This window comes from Eretmochelys imbricata, chromosome 19, assembly GCF_965152235.1.
Source record: "Eretmochelys imbricata isolate rEreImb1 chromosome 19, rEreImb1.hap1, whole genome shotgun sequence".
In the NCBI taxonomy this organism is placed as follows: domain Eukaryota; kingdom Metazoa; phylum Chordata; order Testudines; family Cheloniidae; genus Eretmochelys; species Eretmochelys imbricata.
In genome coordinates this window covers 15456514-15472446 of record NC_135590.1, presented here as the reverse complement: position 1 = coordinate 15472446, position 15933 = coordinate 15456514, and the positions used below count along the sequence as shown (strand labels likewise).

Sequence of the window (15933 nt, the reverse complement as noted above, 5' to 3'; positions counted from 1 at the left end):
CCTCTGGAATGTAGCTGTCTAGAGTGCCTCCTGGTACAGCTGTGTGACAGCTACAATTCCCTGGGCTACTTACCCATGGCCTCCTCCCAACACCTTCTTTATCCTCACCATAGGACCTTCCTCCTGGTGTCCGACAATGCTTGTACACCTCAGTCCTCCAACAGTACATGTTCTCACACTCAGCTCCTAGTGCCTCTTCCTCCCAGCTCCTCACACTCACACCAACAAACTGAAGTGAGCTCCTTTTTTAAAACGCAGGTGCCCTGATTAGCGTGCCTGAATTGATTCTAGCAGCTTCTTGATTGGCTGCAGGTGTTCTAATCAGCTTGTTTTAATTGTCTCCAGAAGGTTCCTGTTTGTTCTGGAACCTTCCCTGTTACCTTACCTAGGGAAAAGGGACCTCCTTAGCCTGGGGCTTATATGTGTGCCTTCTATTACTCTCCTATAGCCATCTGGCCCGACCCTGTCACAAATGTTAAACTATTGTAGCATGATTTGGGTGAGGACAAACAGTACTTGTTGAATTAGAAAACAGATTTGCGTTGTTTTAGCATTGGGGGAAGCTACCTCTAATTCCCAGGAAATAGCACTTAACTGGTAAATTGCAGTGACTTCCAGTGGAAGTTGACAGGTCTTAAATTTTTAGGCCCTGATGACATTTTGAAAAATTTTGTCCTGGTTTCGTGTCCTAGATAATTGCACCTGTGCAAAGCTGAGTTTACACTGGTGCGGCTTATTACTGAAGTATGTCATGTGGGTGTATGCTTGGGGTTTGCAGTGCTCTAACTACATTGATATAATCAAATCAGTGCATGTTTTTTGTATTATCACCAAGGCTGTTGACGGTAGTTTGTTAGCATTTTTCTAGTAAAAATTAAATAAATCATTTACCAATATTAACGTTTTACTTGAAAGGTGACCTACATTAGAAATTAAGGTCTTTCCTACCCTGGAAGACTGTGGAAGATTAATAGGATTATGAAATTACAATCACTAAGGAAGTGAGACTTGATTGAGAGGGGTTTTTCTTTTTGAGTGCTAGTCTCTATGTGTGTTCCTCTGTGGAGTACCTATGTACTCCTTGCCCCCAGAGCTGAGGAATTTTGCAAGCAATGTCCATCGGTCCACATGTGTCCTCTGGCTCACTTAGTGCCTCTGACCATGGAGATAGAGGGTGGGGTGGACTGACGGCCTCTCCAGTTTCTTATCACTGCCACATCGTCTGGATTGGAACCTCCAGTCTGAAGCTTCAGCTTTCTTCTGTAATAGTGAAAATATATTTAGATATCTGTAAATAGATTTTACATTCTTGAGTTTTAAAATTTTTATATGACAGTTTGTGTTATGTAGTCTCCCCAACCCCCGTACTCTATTGAAGTTCTGGGCTTCAAAATTTGTGCTTCCTGCCTGCAATCCTTCTTGGTCATCAGTGACCACCAATGCTGCTTGTACTGCTTTGGGGTAGCCCACATCACGGCAAGATCCAGTATATGCTGTTCATTCCCTATCTGTACCTGGGAAGGGCAAGAACTTCACCTTACAAAGCACCTAATGGAAAAGGTCATGAGGCCGTGGTCGGACCCAGGCTCGGGGACCCCACCATACATCAACCTGACTCAGGAGTGAAGGAGTCTACCCCCAGAGGTCCCTGTGTGGGGTCTTATCAGGAGTGCAAGTTATGTCTTTCTCCAAATCCACTTTGAAGAACCTAGGTCTACAGAGGCAACATGCACTAAGCTTCCACCTCTCCCCCCACAAAAAGAGAATACAGCTGCTCTCTCCCCTTATGGAGTGGGCCCAGAAGAGGTGGAGGAAGCAAGGTCTCTGTGTCCCCATGCTGCTTCCTCCAGCATCTCTCTTCCAGAGTGGGGAACCAGGTCCAGGGGGTTACCCTGGGGACCACCCAGGTTACCAAGCCACCATCTCCTTCTAAGGGAACCTTCAGAGCCCAAAACTGGCTCCTTCCAGAGCAGGGAGCTGGGTTCAGTACTTCTTCTTTTAGGACTCGAGCACTGACATAACCCCGTACATGCATGTCTGCGCATATGTGTATCTTCTGCGTTGCCTTACTTCAATATGCAGCCTGGTATTTACACTCAGACTAACTTATTAGCATAAACAGATCGACCCAATGTAGTGTATTGGTTTTTGTTAACATAATCAGTATTTTAATGTGTTTGAGTGGTCCAGATTTTGGTGAAAATCAGTGTAACAAAACCAACTAATAGCTTTTGTAAAACCCAGGATTTTTTTGTAAAAATTGAAAACTAAGTCCTTGGGAATGCTGGAATATTGCTTGTGTGCCATCCAAATATCGGGAACCATTTTACTAATTGCCCCTTTAATATGCAATTGTGAACTGGAGAGGCTGATCTGTCTAGTTCAAATCCTGTCCGCTTTCTTGGATTCATGCATGCATACACCTCTGTGGCCTCTGTCCTCTATCCCCTCCCACTCTGCTTGCTTTGCTCTTACACAAGCTCTCCGTGCCTAAAGTTTGCAGCTGGTTGCCTAAGGGTATGTCTACGCTACGAAATTAGGTCGAATTTATAGAAGTCGATTTTTTAGAAAGCGATTTTATACAGTCGATTTTGTGTGTCCCCACAGTAATGCACTAAGCGCATTAAGTCAGCGGAGTGCGTCCACAGTACCGAGGCTAGCATCAGCTTTTGGAGCGTTGCACTGTGGACACAGCTATATCATAGTTCCTGCAGTGTCCGCCGCCCATTGGAATTCTGGGTTAAGCTCCCAATGCCTGATGGGGCAAAAACATTGTCGTGGATGGTTTTGGGTACATGTCGTCAGTCGCCCCTCCCTCCATGAAAGCAATGGCAGACAATCGTTTCGCTCCTTTTTTCAGTGCGGGTGCCATACTGCTTTCAGCAGACGGTGCAGTAGGACTGCTACCCGTCATTGTCATCCACCGATTCCACTGCCACTCTGCTCTCTTGATGCTATGAATCCACCTCGCAGGTCCTCTGAACATGACCATCGTCATCCACTGCTTCCGCTGGCACTCTGCTCTCCTGGTGATCTCTCAGGGTTGCTTCCGCTGCAACTCTGCTCGGCTGCTCTTGTCTCGCCATACCCCGGCAAGTGTGCAGCCCATTTAGCTGTTGTGTCCTGGCAGCAGACTGTGCAGTAGGTCTGCAAAACTGGTCATCCAGCCACCGCTTCCCCTGCAACTCTTCTGTCCTGCAAACGCCATACCACGGCAAGCATGGAGGCCGCTCAGGTCACCGCGGCAGTTATGAGCATTGTAAACACCTCGTGCATTATCACGCAGTATATGCAGAACCTGCAAAAGCAGGCAAGGAGATGACTGCAGCGTGGTGATGAGGTCATGGACATAGACTTCTCTCAAAGCACGGCCCGGCAATTTGGCCATCCTGGTGGCAATGGGACAGGCTCATACCATGGAATGCCGATTCTGGGCCTGTGAAACAAGCACAGACTGGTGGGACCTCATAGTGTTGCAGGTGTGGGATGCTTCCCAATGGCTGCAAAACTTTCACATGCCTAAGGGCACTTTCATGGAACTTTGTGACCTTGCTTTCCCCTGCCCTGAAGCGCAAGAATACCAAGATGAGAGCAGCCCTCACAGTTCACAAGAGAGTGGTGATAGCCCTCTGGAAGCTTGCAATGCCAGACTGCTACCGGTCAGTCGGGAATCAATTTGGAGTGGGCAAATCTACTGTTGGGGCTGCTGTGATCCAAGTAGCCAACACAATCACTGAGCTGCTGCTATCAAGGGTAGTGACTCTGGGAAATGTGCAGGTCATAGTGGATGGCTTTGCTGCAATGGGATTCCCTAACTGTAGTGGGGCAATAGGGATATGCGTTCCATCTATCTTGGGACTGGACCACCAAGGCAGCCAGTACATAAACCGCAAAGGGTACTTTTAGTGGTGCTGCAAGCACTGGTGGATCACAAGGGACATTTCTCCGACATCAACGTGGGATGGCCAGGAGAGGTACATGACACTCGCATTTTCAGGAACTCTGGTCTGTATGAACAGCTGCAGCAAGAGACTTACTTCCCAGACCAGAAAATAACTGTTGGGGATGTTGAAATGCCTATAGTTATCCTTGGGGACCCAGCCTACCCCTTAATGCCATGGCTCATGAAGCTGTACACAGACACTTTGGACAGTAGTCAGGAGCTGTTCAACTATAGGCTGAGCAAGTGCAGAATGGCGGTATAATGTGCATTTGGACATTTAAAAGCGCGCTGGCGCAGTTTACTGACTCGCTCAGACCTCAGCAAAACCAATATTCCCATTGTTATTACTGCTTGCTGTGTGCTCCACAATATCTGTGAAAGTAAGGGGGAGATGTTTATGGCGGGGCGGGAAATTGAGGCAAATCGCCTGGCTGCTGATTATGCACAGCCAGACACCAGGGCGGTTAGAAGAGCACAGCAGGGCATGCTCCACATCAGAGAAGCTTTGAAAACCAGTTTCATGGCTGAACAGCCTACGGTGTGACAGTTCTGTTTGTTTCTCCTAGATGAAAACCCGCCTCCTTGGTTTGCTCTACTTCCCTGTAAGCCAACCGCCCTCCCCTCTCCCCTTCGATCACCACTTGCAGAGGCAATAAAGTCGTTGTTTCAAATTCATGCATTCTTTATTAATTTGTCACACAAATAGGGGGATAACTGCCAAGGTAGCCCGAGAGGGGTGTGGGAGGAGGGAAGCACCGGGTGGGGTAGCGGAGGAGGGAAGACAAGGCCACACTGCACTTCAAAACTTATTAAATGTCAGCCTTCTGTTGCTTGGGCAGTCCTCTGGGGTGGAGTGGTTGGGTGCCTGGAGCTGCCATGCCCCTCTCTCCCCAGCGTTCTTGGGCTTCTGGGTGAGGAGGCTTGGGGAGGAGGGCAGTTACACAGGAGCTGCAGTGGCAGTCTGTGCCTTTCCTGCATCTCAACCATATGCCGGAGCAGATCAGTTTGATCCTCCAGTAGCCTCAGCATTGCATCCTCTCATCATGCTGCCGCCATCTGTCCTCTTGATCCCGCCATCTGTCCTCAACCAGGTGACCATGGATGATATCACTCTCCTGAGGATAACACAGAAAGATAAAGAATGAATGTTGCTTGAATGCCAGCAAACACCTGGACCACACTCTGCCATGTTTTCTTATGCAGCGATTTGCCAGCAGATCGAGGGACGTGATTGTTCCCCTCTATTCGACATTGGTGAGGCCTCATCTGGAGTACTGTGTCCAGTTTTGGGCCCCACACTACAAGAAGGATGTGGATAAATTGGAGAGAGTCCAGCGAAGGGCAACAAAAATGATTAGGGGTCTGGAACACATGACTTATGAGGAGAGGCTGAAGGAACTGGGATTGTTTAGTCTATGGAAGAGAAGAATGAGGGGGGATTTGATAGCTGCTTTCAACTGTCTGAAAGGTGGATCTAAAGAGGATGGCTCTAGACTATTCTCAGTGATAACAGATGACAGAACGAGGAGTAATGGTCTCAAGTTACAGTGGGGGAGATTTAGGTTGGATATTAGAAAAAACTTTTTCACTCGGAGGGTGGTGAAACACTGGAATGCGTTGCCTAGGGAGGTGGTGGAATCTCCTTCCTTAGAAGTTTTTAAGGTCAGGCTTGACAAAGCCCTGGCTGGGATGATTTAACTGGGAATTGGTCCTGCTTCGAGCAGGGGGTTGGACTAGATGACCTTCAGGGGTCCCTTCCAACCCTGATATTCTATGATTCTATGACAAAGCCCTGGCTGGGATGATTTAGTTGGGGATTGGTCCTGCTCTGGGCAGGGGGTTGGACTAGATGACCTCCAGAGGTCCCTTCCAACTCTGATATTCTATGATTCCAGACTATGTGCTACTGGCCTGCGGTGGTAAAGTGTCCTATCATGGAGGACGTAATAAGGCTGCGCTCCCCAGAAATCTTTTGCAAAGTTTTTGGGAGTACCTCCAGGAGAGCTTCATTGAGATGTCCCTGGAGGATTTCTGCTCCATCCCCAGACACGCTAACAGACTTTTTCAGTAGCTGCACTGGCTGCGAATGGATCCCAAGTCTTCAGGGCAAATTAATCATTAAACACGCTTGCTTTTAAACCATATATTTATATTTACAAAGGTACACTCACCAGAGGTGCCTTCTCTACCTTCATGGTCCGGGAGCCCGGCTTGGGAGGGTACTGTCTCCAGGCTGATAAACGGTTCCTGGCTGTCGGGGAGAACAGTTTCTCCGCTTGCCTGGTGTGCGCTATCTTCAACCTCCCCCTCCTCATCATCTTCCTCGTCCCCAAAATCCTCATCCCTGTTGCGTGAGACTCCCTTAGAGGAGTCCACGTACAGGTGTGGGGTAGTTGTAGGGGCACGCCCTAGAATTGCATGCAGCTCATCATAGAAGTGGCATGTCTGGGGCTCTGACCCCGAGTGGGCATTTGCCTCTTGGGTTTTTTGGTAGGCTTGCCTGAGCTCCTTAAGTTTCACACAGCACTGCTGTGGGTCCCTGTGATAGCCTCTGTCCTTCATGCCCTTAGAGATTTTTTCAAATATTTTGGCATTTTGTATTTTGGAACGGAGTTCTGATAGCACAGATTCTTCTCTCCATACAGCGATCAGATCCAGTAACTCCCGTTTGGTCCATGCTGGAGCTCCTTTGCGATTCTGGGACTCCTTGGTCACCTCTGCTGATGAGATCTGCACGGTCATCTGTGCTGATCAGCTTGCCACGCTGGCCAAACAGGAAATGAAATTCAAAAGTTTGCAGAGCTTTTCCTGTCTACCTGGCCAGTACATCCAAGTTGAGAGCGCTGTCCAGAGCGGTCACAATGGAGCACTGTGGGATACCTCTCGGAGGCCAATACTGTCGAATTGCGTCCACGCTAACCCAAATTCAATCCAGCGATGTTGATTTCAACGCTAATCGCCTCAATGGGGAGGAGTACAGAAACAGATTTTAAGAGCCTCTTAAGTTGACAAAAATGGCTTCGTTGTGTGGATGGGTTCAGGGTTAAATTGATCTAATACTGCTAAATTCGACCTAAACTCTTAGTGTAGACCAGGGCTAAGTGGGAGTGGAGGATTGATCTGTGATGCAGCCCTTGTTTTGATATTCCACCTTTCTCTCCTGAATCTAGATTAAATTTTAAAACAGTACTGTGTCTTTTGGGTCATTAAAAGATGGTTGAATTTTTAGGCCTGACAACTTTGAAAGATTAGCACTGCAGCACATAAGAACATGTTAACTGCTGTGCATTACACTTGGTAATCATTAAGGAAATTGCTAGTTTCTTGTACCTGGGTGTCTGGAATGTCTGATTAGATTATTGAGCCCTGTAGCAAACATACACTAGTCACTTTTTCAAGTAGTCCCATTAAACTCAATGGAACTGCTTATATTAGTTAAGTTACATGTACCTTTGCAACATTGGACCTCTAGTCTGTTGTTATAGTTGGATTGTTTGAAGTAAACTGTGTTTATAGGGGAGATTTACCTGTAGTTTAAACGTAAGTTTCTATGATGACACTTCCTGGAGTTCAGTCATTACATATTGAATTTTGTATTTTGGAACCAGAGTTAGTGTTAAGTGTATCGGTGCCATAAGCAAATAATAATTTTGGCAGGTGATCGTGAGCCAAAAGAAAAGTCAATATTTTGTTCTCAAAATATAATTTGAAAAGATTTGGTAAATTTGTATTGCTGATAACTGCCCATAGAAAGACATTGAAATATAGGAACATCCCTAATATAGACTTAAATTTAAGCTGAGTACATGTTGTCTTGCTTTCTTCCTTTACCTCACTTTTTCATTTTTAAAATGTTTCATTCTATATTTTGTTTGCAGTTCTTTTTTTCTGCCATTATCCCCTCACCACCTCTTTCCTTTAACTCCTTGGGTCTTCCTGATATGACTTTTATCTGTTTGTCTCCCCCTCCCCAGCTTTTTGAGATTGATAGATTGAGTCAAGGGAAAACAGTATCTGTCTCCCACTCCCCTAGATTCTTCCCTCAGTCTCCTCCCATTGTAGTTCCAGGGATGTTGCGGTTGGCTCTAAGGGTTGGCTTCTTCATCTTTAGACAGGCTTCCAAGGATGGAGTTCCTTAAGGTTGCTGCTGCTACCACGTTTCTTCTTTCTTGAAGTTAAGTGTGGAAGAAAGGAAGGTGATTCACAGAGTCAGAGATGATTCTTTTCAGAGTAGGAGCCGTGTTAGTCTGTATTCGCAAAAGGAGAAGGAGGACTTGTGGCACCTTAGAGACTAACCAATTTATTTGAGCATAAGCTTTCGTGAGCTACAGCTCACTTCATCGGAGTGTAGCTCACAAAAGCTTATGCCCAAATAAATTGGTTAGTCTCTAAGGTTCCACAAGTCCTCCTGTTTTTTTTAGAGATGATTCTGCTGCTTGTAAGGAGTTGGGCGTGAGAAGAGTCTAGTGTAGAAGTCATGGAGCAAAAGTTTGGCAACATTGTTGACACCTTACATGAGTGCCTACGAGGCCTGTGCTGCCAATGTTTCAGTTCACATTTTCCTACTTTTAGGGAGACATTTTATATGCTGGAAGTCGTGAGACCTCTCTTTGAATCTAGGTTTTGTCACTTACACACTGTGACTTTGGGCAGGTTGCTTCCCTCCTGGATCTAGCGTGTCTATCTGCAATATGAAGAGTGATTCTTACTCACCTTTGTAAAGCACTTTGAATTGTATAGATGAAAAATGCTGTGTAACCGCTGAGAAATATTAGAACACTACAAACAGTGCTTTCTCTCGGAATAGTCCTTATGTTGAAAGCCTTTATTAATGTTTCACTATGCAAAACCATTTTTAAACAGTTTGTTTTGGGAGAGGAGTTTTTATTTATAGTGTGATTTCCGACTTCAGAAGACCTGCTAAGTTGCTGAAGAAACAGTTGTAACCTGTTTCTTAAGGCTTATTGTAAACTTGGAGTAGTATAAAGATGTTCAGAGAATCTGGTGTTGTTTTAAAACTAACGTGCATCTGAATTTGCACTTCCTATCCCTCGCAGGCAGAATGTGTGATATCAATCTATGTGGATCAGGTAAACTTTAGTAAAGAGCCATTGTAGGCTCAGATGGTGAGGTGTTGTTTAAGGTTGATGATTTTATGCTATATACTCTGCCAACCTGTTGATTTTAAATGTTAGTGTGCTACTTCAGAATTTTTTTTATTTTTCATTGTTTAATATTGTGAATGTTGATTCTATCCTGTCTTTTAATGGAGATCATATTAACCTCTGCATTTTTTTCATTTGCTTGTACACAGAGATATTAATGCAGCTCTTTTTTCAATATTCATCTTTACTGTAGCAAGGGAAATCACTCTTATCTGTCTTAAAGTTGCTTATTTTTACTTTTGAATATATTTGTAGAATTGGTAGAAAATATACTCCAGATTTTAAGAGTTGTAAAGGTAAGTCATATTTTGCACCTAAACAGTCCTGTGGTATACTTTATTAAAGAGTAAGGTTCACTGGCATTTTATGTCTGAAAAAAAATTATAAATTATGATTACCTTTTTATTTGTAATAGGAATGAAATATAGTCAGTTCCTCATATTTTTCTCCTCTATTTATAATAGGTGCGTTCAATGGATGAACTGAACCATGATTTTCAAGCACTAGCTCTGGAGGGAAGGGCTATGGGAGAGGTAAGTGAAACATCTTTAGAACAGGGTGTGTGTGTGTGTGATGGAACGAAGGGAGAAGAGCTCTTTCTTCAGAAATGAGAGGTGGATTCTCTTCTCAAAACTACATCCACTACTCCTCCCTTGAGGAAGTCCTGCATCATGGCTGTTGCAAAAAGTCTGTTAGGAGGCACTCCAACCTAGGAAGAGAAACATCTGAGCCCTCCAGGTGTTCTACCATCAGCAAGTAATAAAATGGTGCTTGTGCTGAATGGTGGAAACATTAGAATGGAACTTGCTTAGTTTATGTGAAGGGGTTTATATGATGGGCTTGTCTGCAATAGCAGGGAACTGGAGTTGATGACCCAAGAGATCCCTTCCAGTTGTATGGCCTGTGTTCCTATGTCTTGCTACGAGGTATCATACACTTGTCCCATGTTCCTTTTAGGTATACAGGTAATTAATAGACAACATAACCAAGGCTGCTGCTTTTTTTTTCTCTGTAAGTGATTGTTCTCCATTTCTATAGGCAGTTTTAGCTATTGTGATGAAGTTTAAAAAGCTATACATGGAGATCTTGCAGCTTTAAACTTGTTAGATATCTTAACCTCATGCTTCAAAACTGATGGGTGTCTATTTCTGTGTAAGTTAATAAGAACACGGCGAAGGGGCAATGTCAAGGGTGGTAACTGGGGCAAAAAGCAAGATTCCCCCCTCCACTAAAACGATCCTCAGTCCATGAAGTTGTGTGGGTAAAAAGTTCTCTTGTGAGTTTACCAATGCCAGCAGAAGAGTTAGAAAGAAGGTTATCAGGTCTTAAATGAAAAAAAGTAATAATAATTTACTTGATTCTTGTATCCTAAGAGGAAATGTAGAATTACTAGCTTCAGACATGGTGTGAAATGTAACAACGCAAATGACCAGCCCAACTTTAAGTGTCCATGTTAGTTGCAAAACATGTTTTGCTCTCCCGGTCTCTTCTGGCTCACTTTAATATTCCTTCTGTTGTTCAAAGACCAGTTTATTTTCTCTTCTGTCTTGTGAGTTGGCTGGCTGGCTCCTCAAGCCAGTGTTCTTGTCAGAGTGGATAAAAATCGATGATTCTTAAAAAAACCCAAAATACAGGTTTATTTAGAATTAAATTTGAAATAGACAACCTATGTTAAGGCCTGAACTTATTATAATCCTATTAAAATAATTTAAATTCAGTTCAGTTATTCAAGTAGTAAATGTTTGCTGCCAGAGTTCTAAAGAGAGTCAAGTTATTGAACAGGTGTAAATGTCTGTCTAAGCACCTGGAACCAGAGTTTGAAGAGCCAAATCAGTTTTTTTATAGCTGTAGGTGCAGAGAGAATATTTATTTTCAGTTCAGTCGCTATTTCAATTCAATCACTACTTCATTCAAAGTTGAGTGACCTATTGGAGTTGGAAAAAGCAGGAAAGTCTGTTTTCCTCTTCAAATATCTGAATAAAAATGGAGGGGTGAGGATGAGATCTGCTAATTCTTAAATCTTGAAGGACATGGTTGTTGGGGATAATTTCAGTTTGCTAAATATAAATATTTTGTTTTAATAAATCAGTTTTAAACGTAAAATGTAGAATCATAGAATCTAGGGTTGGAAGGGGTCATCAGTTCCAGTGCTGAGGCAGGACCAAATAAACCTAGGTGTTTTGATAAATATTACATATCTAGCACATTTAACATCATTTAAAAATGGGTTGTGCATTTTAATTGAATTCCAGTTTCCATCCAAATGATCTTGGCACTAATCATTTAATAAATACCGCATCATTCACTGTTCTCTATCATAATGTAAATATTAAGAATAAGAATAAATGTATATTAAGCTATGAAGTTACTTAAAAGAACATGTACAGATATAGTATATCCTCCTAATTAGGGGAAAAATTAGTTTAAAGTCTGTATTTAGTTGAAAATCAACATGTTTTAATGATTACCAGCCAATGAAACTTGACCTTTCTTTATGAAAATAATGAAGTACAGAAGCAAAAAGAGATTAAAATAGATAGATATAAATCAAGGCTTCCTGCTTGCTGATTCTGATCTCTCTTAATTTTTGTAAAGAGAATGATATTGCTGTTTACAAAAGAACTTTGCACAGTGTGCTATTGTTCTTTATCCATGCCAGCTACATGGGATTAGCAGTTTAGGTATAATGTATATTTAATTTCTAAAAAAAAATCCACCTTGCTTATTCCTCAGATTGTAATGCCTTTGATGTCTCTGTTCCCTGGCTGAACAGCTCAGCTATTTGCAGTGATCTTCCACACTCTTGTTGGTTTTCAGTAGGGGAGCATTGCTAGGGAAAGCTTTAACATGTACACTTGTCTCGTTGTTGGTCATAATGTTCTGTTTGGTATTGACTGTGTGAGGGTCCACAGTCTACATAGATGTACTGTATCACATATTATAGATTGAAAGTTGATTTCCATTTAGTCCCTCTCCAGCCAGGGCAAGACTTTTTTTTTTCTTCAGCACATTTTCTAGAACTATGTCCAGTCAGGTTTTAAATACCCCAGGCAGTTGGGCTTCTGCTACATCCCTTAGATCAAGGGTGGGCAAACTACGGCTCGTGGGCCGGATCCTGCCCATCATGGCTTTGGATCCGGCCCGTGGGATTGCTCCCCATGGTGCCGCAGGCCCCGTGTCGCTCTCAGAAGCAGCTGGCACCATAAGGGGGGCAGAGGGCTCTGTGTGTTGCCCTTGCCTCCAGGCACCCCCCAGCTCCCATTGGCTGGGAACGGGGAACTGTGGCCAATGGGAGCTTTGGGGGAGGTACCTGAAGGCGTGGCAAGGGCAGCGTGTCCTTGCTCCCCCCTCTCCTCTCTTCCGGGGCCCTGCACGGACATGGTTCCAGCTGTTTCCCTGAGTGGCGCAACATGGGGCCAGGACAGACAGGCAGGGAGCCTGCCCCGTCCCCGGTGTGCGCCCCTTCCACCCAGAGCTGCTTTAGGTAAGCAGTGCCAGGCTGGAGCCCGAACTCCTGCCCTAAGCCCCCTGCCTGCACCTCGCACCCCGCCTGCACCCCAACTCCCTGCCCTGAGCCCCCTGTCGCACCCCTCCTGCACCCCAACCCCCTGCTGCAGTCTGCACCCCTCCTGCACCCTTGCCCTGAGCCCCCTCCTGCACTCCACACCCCTCCTCTGCCCCAGTCCCTTGCCCTGAGCCCATTCCTGCACACCGCACTCCCTCCCGCGCCCCGGCCCTGCATACAATTTCCCCACCCAGATGTGGCATTCGGCCCAAAAAGTTTGCCCACCCTTGCCTTAGACTCTTATAGCACAGTACATCCCTAGAAGCTTTCCTAACATTCATTGGGAATTCTTCTATCCTGAAGTTTTGTCCTCTTGTGACGTCTTTAAATAATTCCTTTTCATCCTTAATGTTTGCACCTTTAATATATTTGTAGACCATTCTCTGTCCCCTCCCTCCTACGTAGGTGCTGCTTAACCAAACAGTGCATGTTTAGTTTTAACTATTCCTCATAAGTCGAACACTCCTCTCCATATCATTTTAGTTATGTGATAAATAAGAACAGTTCATCAAGCTTCCCAACTAGTCCCAGCATTCAATTGCTGGTCAAATACCAGAGTGAGGTTGATACCCAGTATGAAAGTAGATAGACCTATTCAAAAATAAAACTGCAAAATAGCAAATGATTCAACAGGCTTATGCTCAGTATAGTACTCAAAGAACAGAGCTACACACCAAGATAGCTGTTCCAAGGTATTTTCAGTGTTTGAATCATTGCAAGAGGCAAGTAACAAAGCTCTTAAGTGGAAATAAGATAAATCATAAAGTCTGATCCTGTCCTCAGAGGATCTTAAAATATGTTCCAGTGCAAAAAGTCCCCCTGGCAAAGTTCCTTGGATTACAAACATCATCCAGTCCATACGTGCAGCTAATATGCTGAAATCTGCTGTATGGAACTACAAAAATCCTGCCCATTCCACCTTGAACTATTGTCAGTATACAGGTTTCAGAGTAACAGCCGTGTTAGTCTGTATTCGCAAAAAGAAAAGGAGTACTTGTGGTACCTTAGAGCTGTAGCTCACGAAAGCTTATGCTCAAATAAATTGGTTAGTCTCTAAGGTGCCACAAGTACTCCTTTTCTTTTTGTCAGTATACAGACATCAAAAAAGAAAAGTACTTACTTTCCTCAAGCTAAGCAGAAATACTTTGGATGATATACACAATATTACCAATTCTACTCTGTAGTATAGCTCTACTACATATACATTCCAGAAGAGAAGGAGTACTTGTGGCACCTTACGAAAGCTTATGTTCAAATAAATTGGTTAGTCTCTAAGGTGCCACAAGTCCTCCTTTTCTTTTTGTGGATACAGACTAACTCGGCTGCTACTCTGATTCCAGAAGAGGCAGCTTTAGTGTGTAGTGGCTTCTTTTTTCATTAAATTTTATTCTTTCACTAACACAAGGAAGTTTTAAAAATCATTCTGCTTGTCCACACCCATTCTAGTCTGTTGTGGAGACCAGTCCCATGGAGGCTGTAGATTCCATTGGTGACCCTTTAGTGACAATTCCATTTTGCTTTGACAAATGCTACTCTTCAAAATACCTTTCTTCTTACATTTGGTATGTTGTGAAAAGTGCAGAATTGCAGCTCTGTAGCCATAGAAGGGGGACAGCACCAGCCCAAGCTTCTCTTGCACAGCTCCATCAGTGTAGCTGCAGGGACTACCTTGGACTGTGAGAAGTATACTTCAGTCTGTACAGCCCATTCAGTCCTTGGCCTTTGCTGAGAATCTTGGAATGTTGATACTGGTTGTTCTTTCCAGCCGGTTCCCAATAGGCTACCAAACTTACTTGACATACTGGTTAAAAGCTGTTTAGCAGCCTGTTGTAGCTCTTAGTCACTATCAAGTTGGGGTGGATTTAAACCAACCAATTTGAATTGCAGAAGCTTAATAGCTCATTACAGATTCACTGACCCAGCCCCTAAAATGCTTGTTTTAAAGTCATGTGATTGGATGTTGTTTTCTCAGTTGCTAAATTCAATCTTCCCAGGAATTGTGATCCCTCTTTGGGAGGCTGTAAATGGCTGCTCTTCCCCATCCCTTTGCAGATGTTGAATGACATAGGGTAAAAATGCATGTTTGTAGTTCCATACAGTAGTAGTTCAGAATAAAATATTGCTGCTTCCCGAATTACACCATCTCTGTGTTTTTTAAACGTGCTGTGTTAGTGACTTTCACATGACTAGTTTGAGGTCTGGTCCCTCCATCCACTATTCATAAAGATCAGGAAACAGTGTTGTGTGGGTGCTCTCTGAGTAGAGTTCTTATCCGTTTTGCAAGACCCATCTGACCAAATTGTGCCATTTGGTCATAGGCCCACGATGGCTCTGTGTAGAACCTCTCTGCCCAATGAGGAGTGCAGGGAAGTAGTGCTTAAGAAGGCACAATCCCACCCAAGCAGACTGGCGTGCCAGAGGCTGATCCAGTCTCTCAAGGAAAGAGGTTCATGGTCCTAGCTCGTTCCCAGAATCTTTGGGGCATCATGTATCCCTTAGGCACACACCAGTGGGCTGCACAAGAGGGCATGAGGAAGGCTCCTTGCAGGCTCCTCTCTCCACCTGCGAAACTATCTGACCCTTTAACAGGAGGGTAAATTTAAGTCCTGAGCTTCCATACCTTTAGGAATCTAGATATTTGACTTTTGCTGCAGGAATGAATCTCTGTCACTTAACTCCTTCATCTACTCAATTTAAGAGCAGTTTGCTCACTTTACAACCACATTATTACCAAAGCAAATGATGCAGTGTTCGATGTTGGTGATTCTTGCGTCTAGCTTATCTGTAACTTGTTTTTAGCACAGTCGATGCTTTTGCTTCACTGGTGTTTTTTTTTCTTGTGCTGATCTAGTTCTGATTATAAATTTCCTGCCTTGACAGAAAAGCTGGAACTGAATGCAAATTCGATCTGTATCTCTGTTTTCTCCCATCCTTTCTGTAGTCAGATTCTTTGGAATCTAGAGAATATCAATTCGCTTGGTTACAGTGAGTGTTGAGAGAGGAGTCCAGGAGGTGTGGTTTGGCTTTAAAGCACGCTAGATGTGTTCCCAGTTGGATTCCTTCTCCTTATTCTATAAAATGTTTTCATCTGTGCATGTTATTCAGCTGTTAAACTTTTCTCGATTGTAACCATGCTGAAAAGTGGCAAACTTTAAAACAACATAAGGATACTTCTATGCTAGTGATTCCAACAATGCATTGAAAAAAAACGAGGAGTACTTGTGGCACCTTAGAGACCAACAAATGTATTTGGGCATAAG

The 15933-nt window shown here is 43.9% G+C and overlaps 1 protein-coding gene across 8 annotated transcripts in view; it reads left to right on the top strand.

Moving 5' to 3' along the window:
• PUM1 (pumilio RNA binding family member 1) overlaps window positions 1-15933 on the top strand; it is a 131348-nt gene that overhangs the window by 25021 nt on the left and 90394 nt on the right. For all 8 annotated transcript variants that reach the window (XM_077837704.1, XM_077837699.1, XM_077837703.1 and 5 more), the window contains one exon: window positions 9573-9641. In XM_077837704.1, the coding sequence (XP_077693830.1) occupies window positions 9573-9641 (69 nt within the window). The remainder of the gene's footprint in view (window positions 1-9572; window positions 9642-15933) is intronic.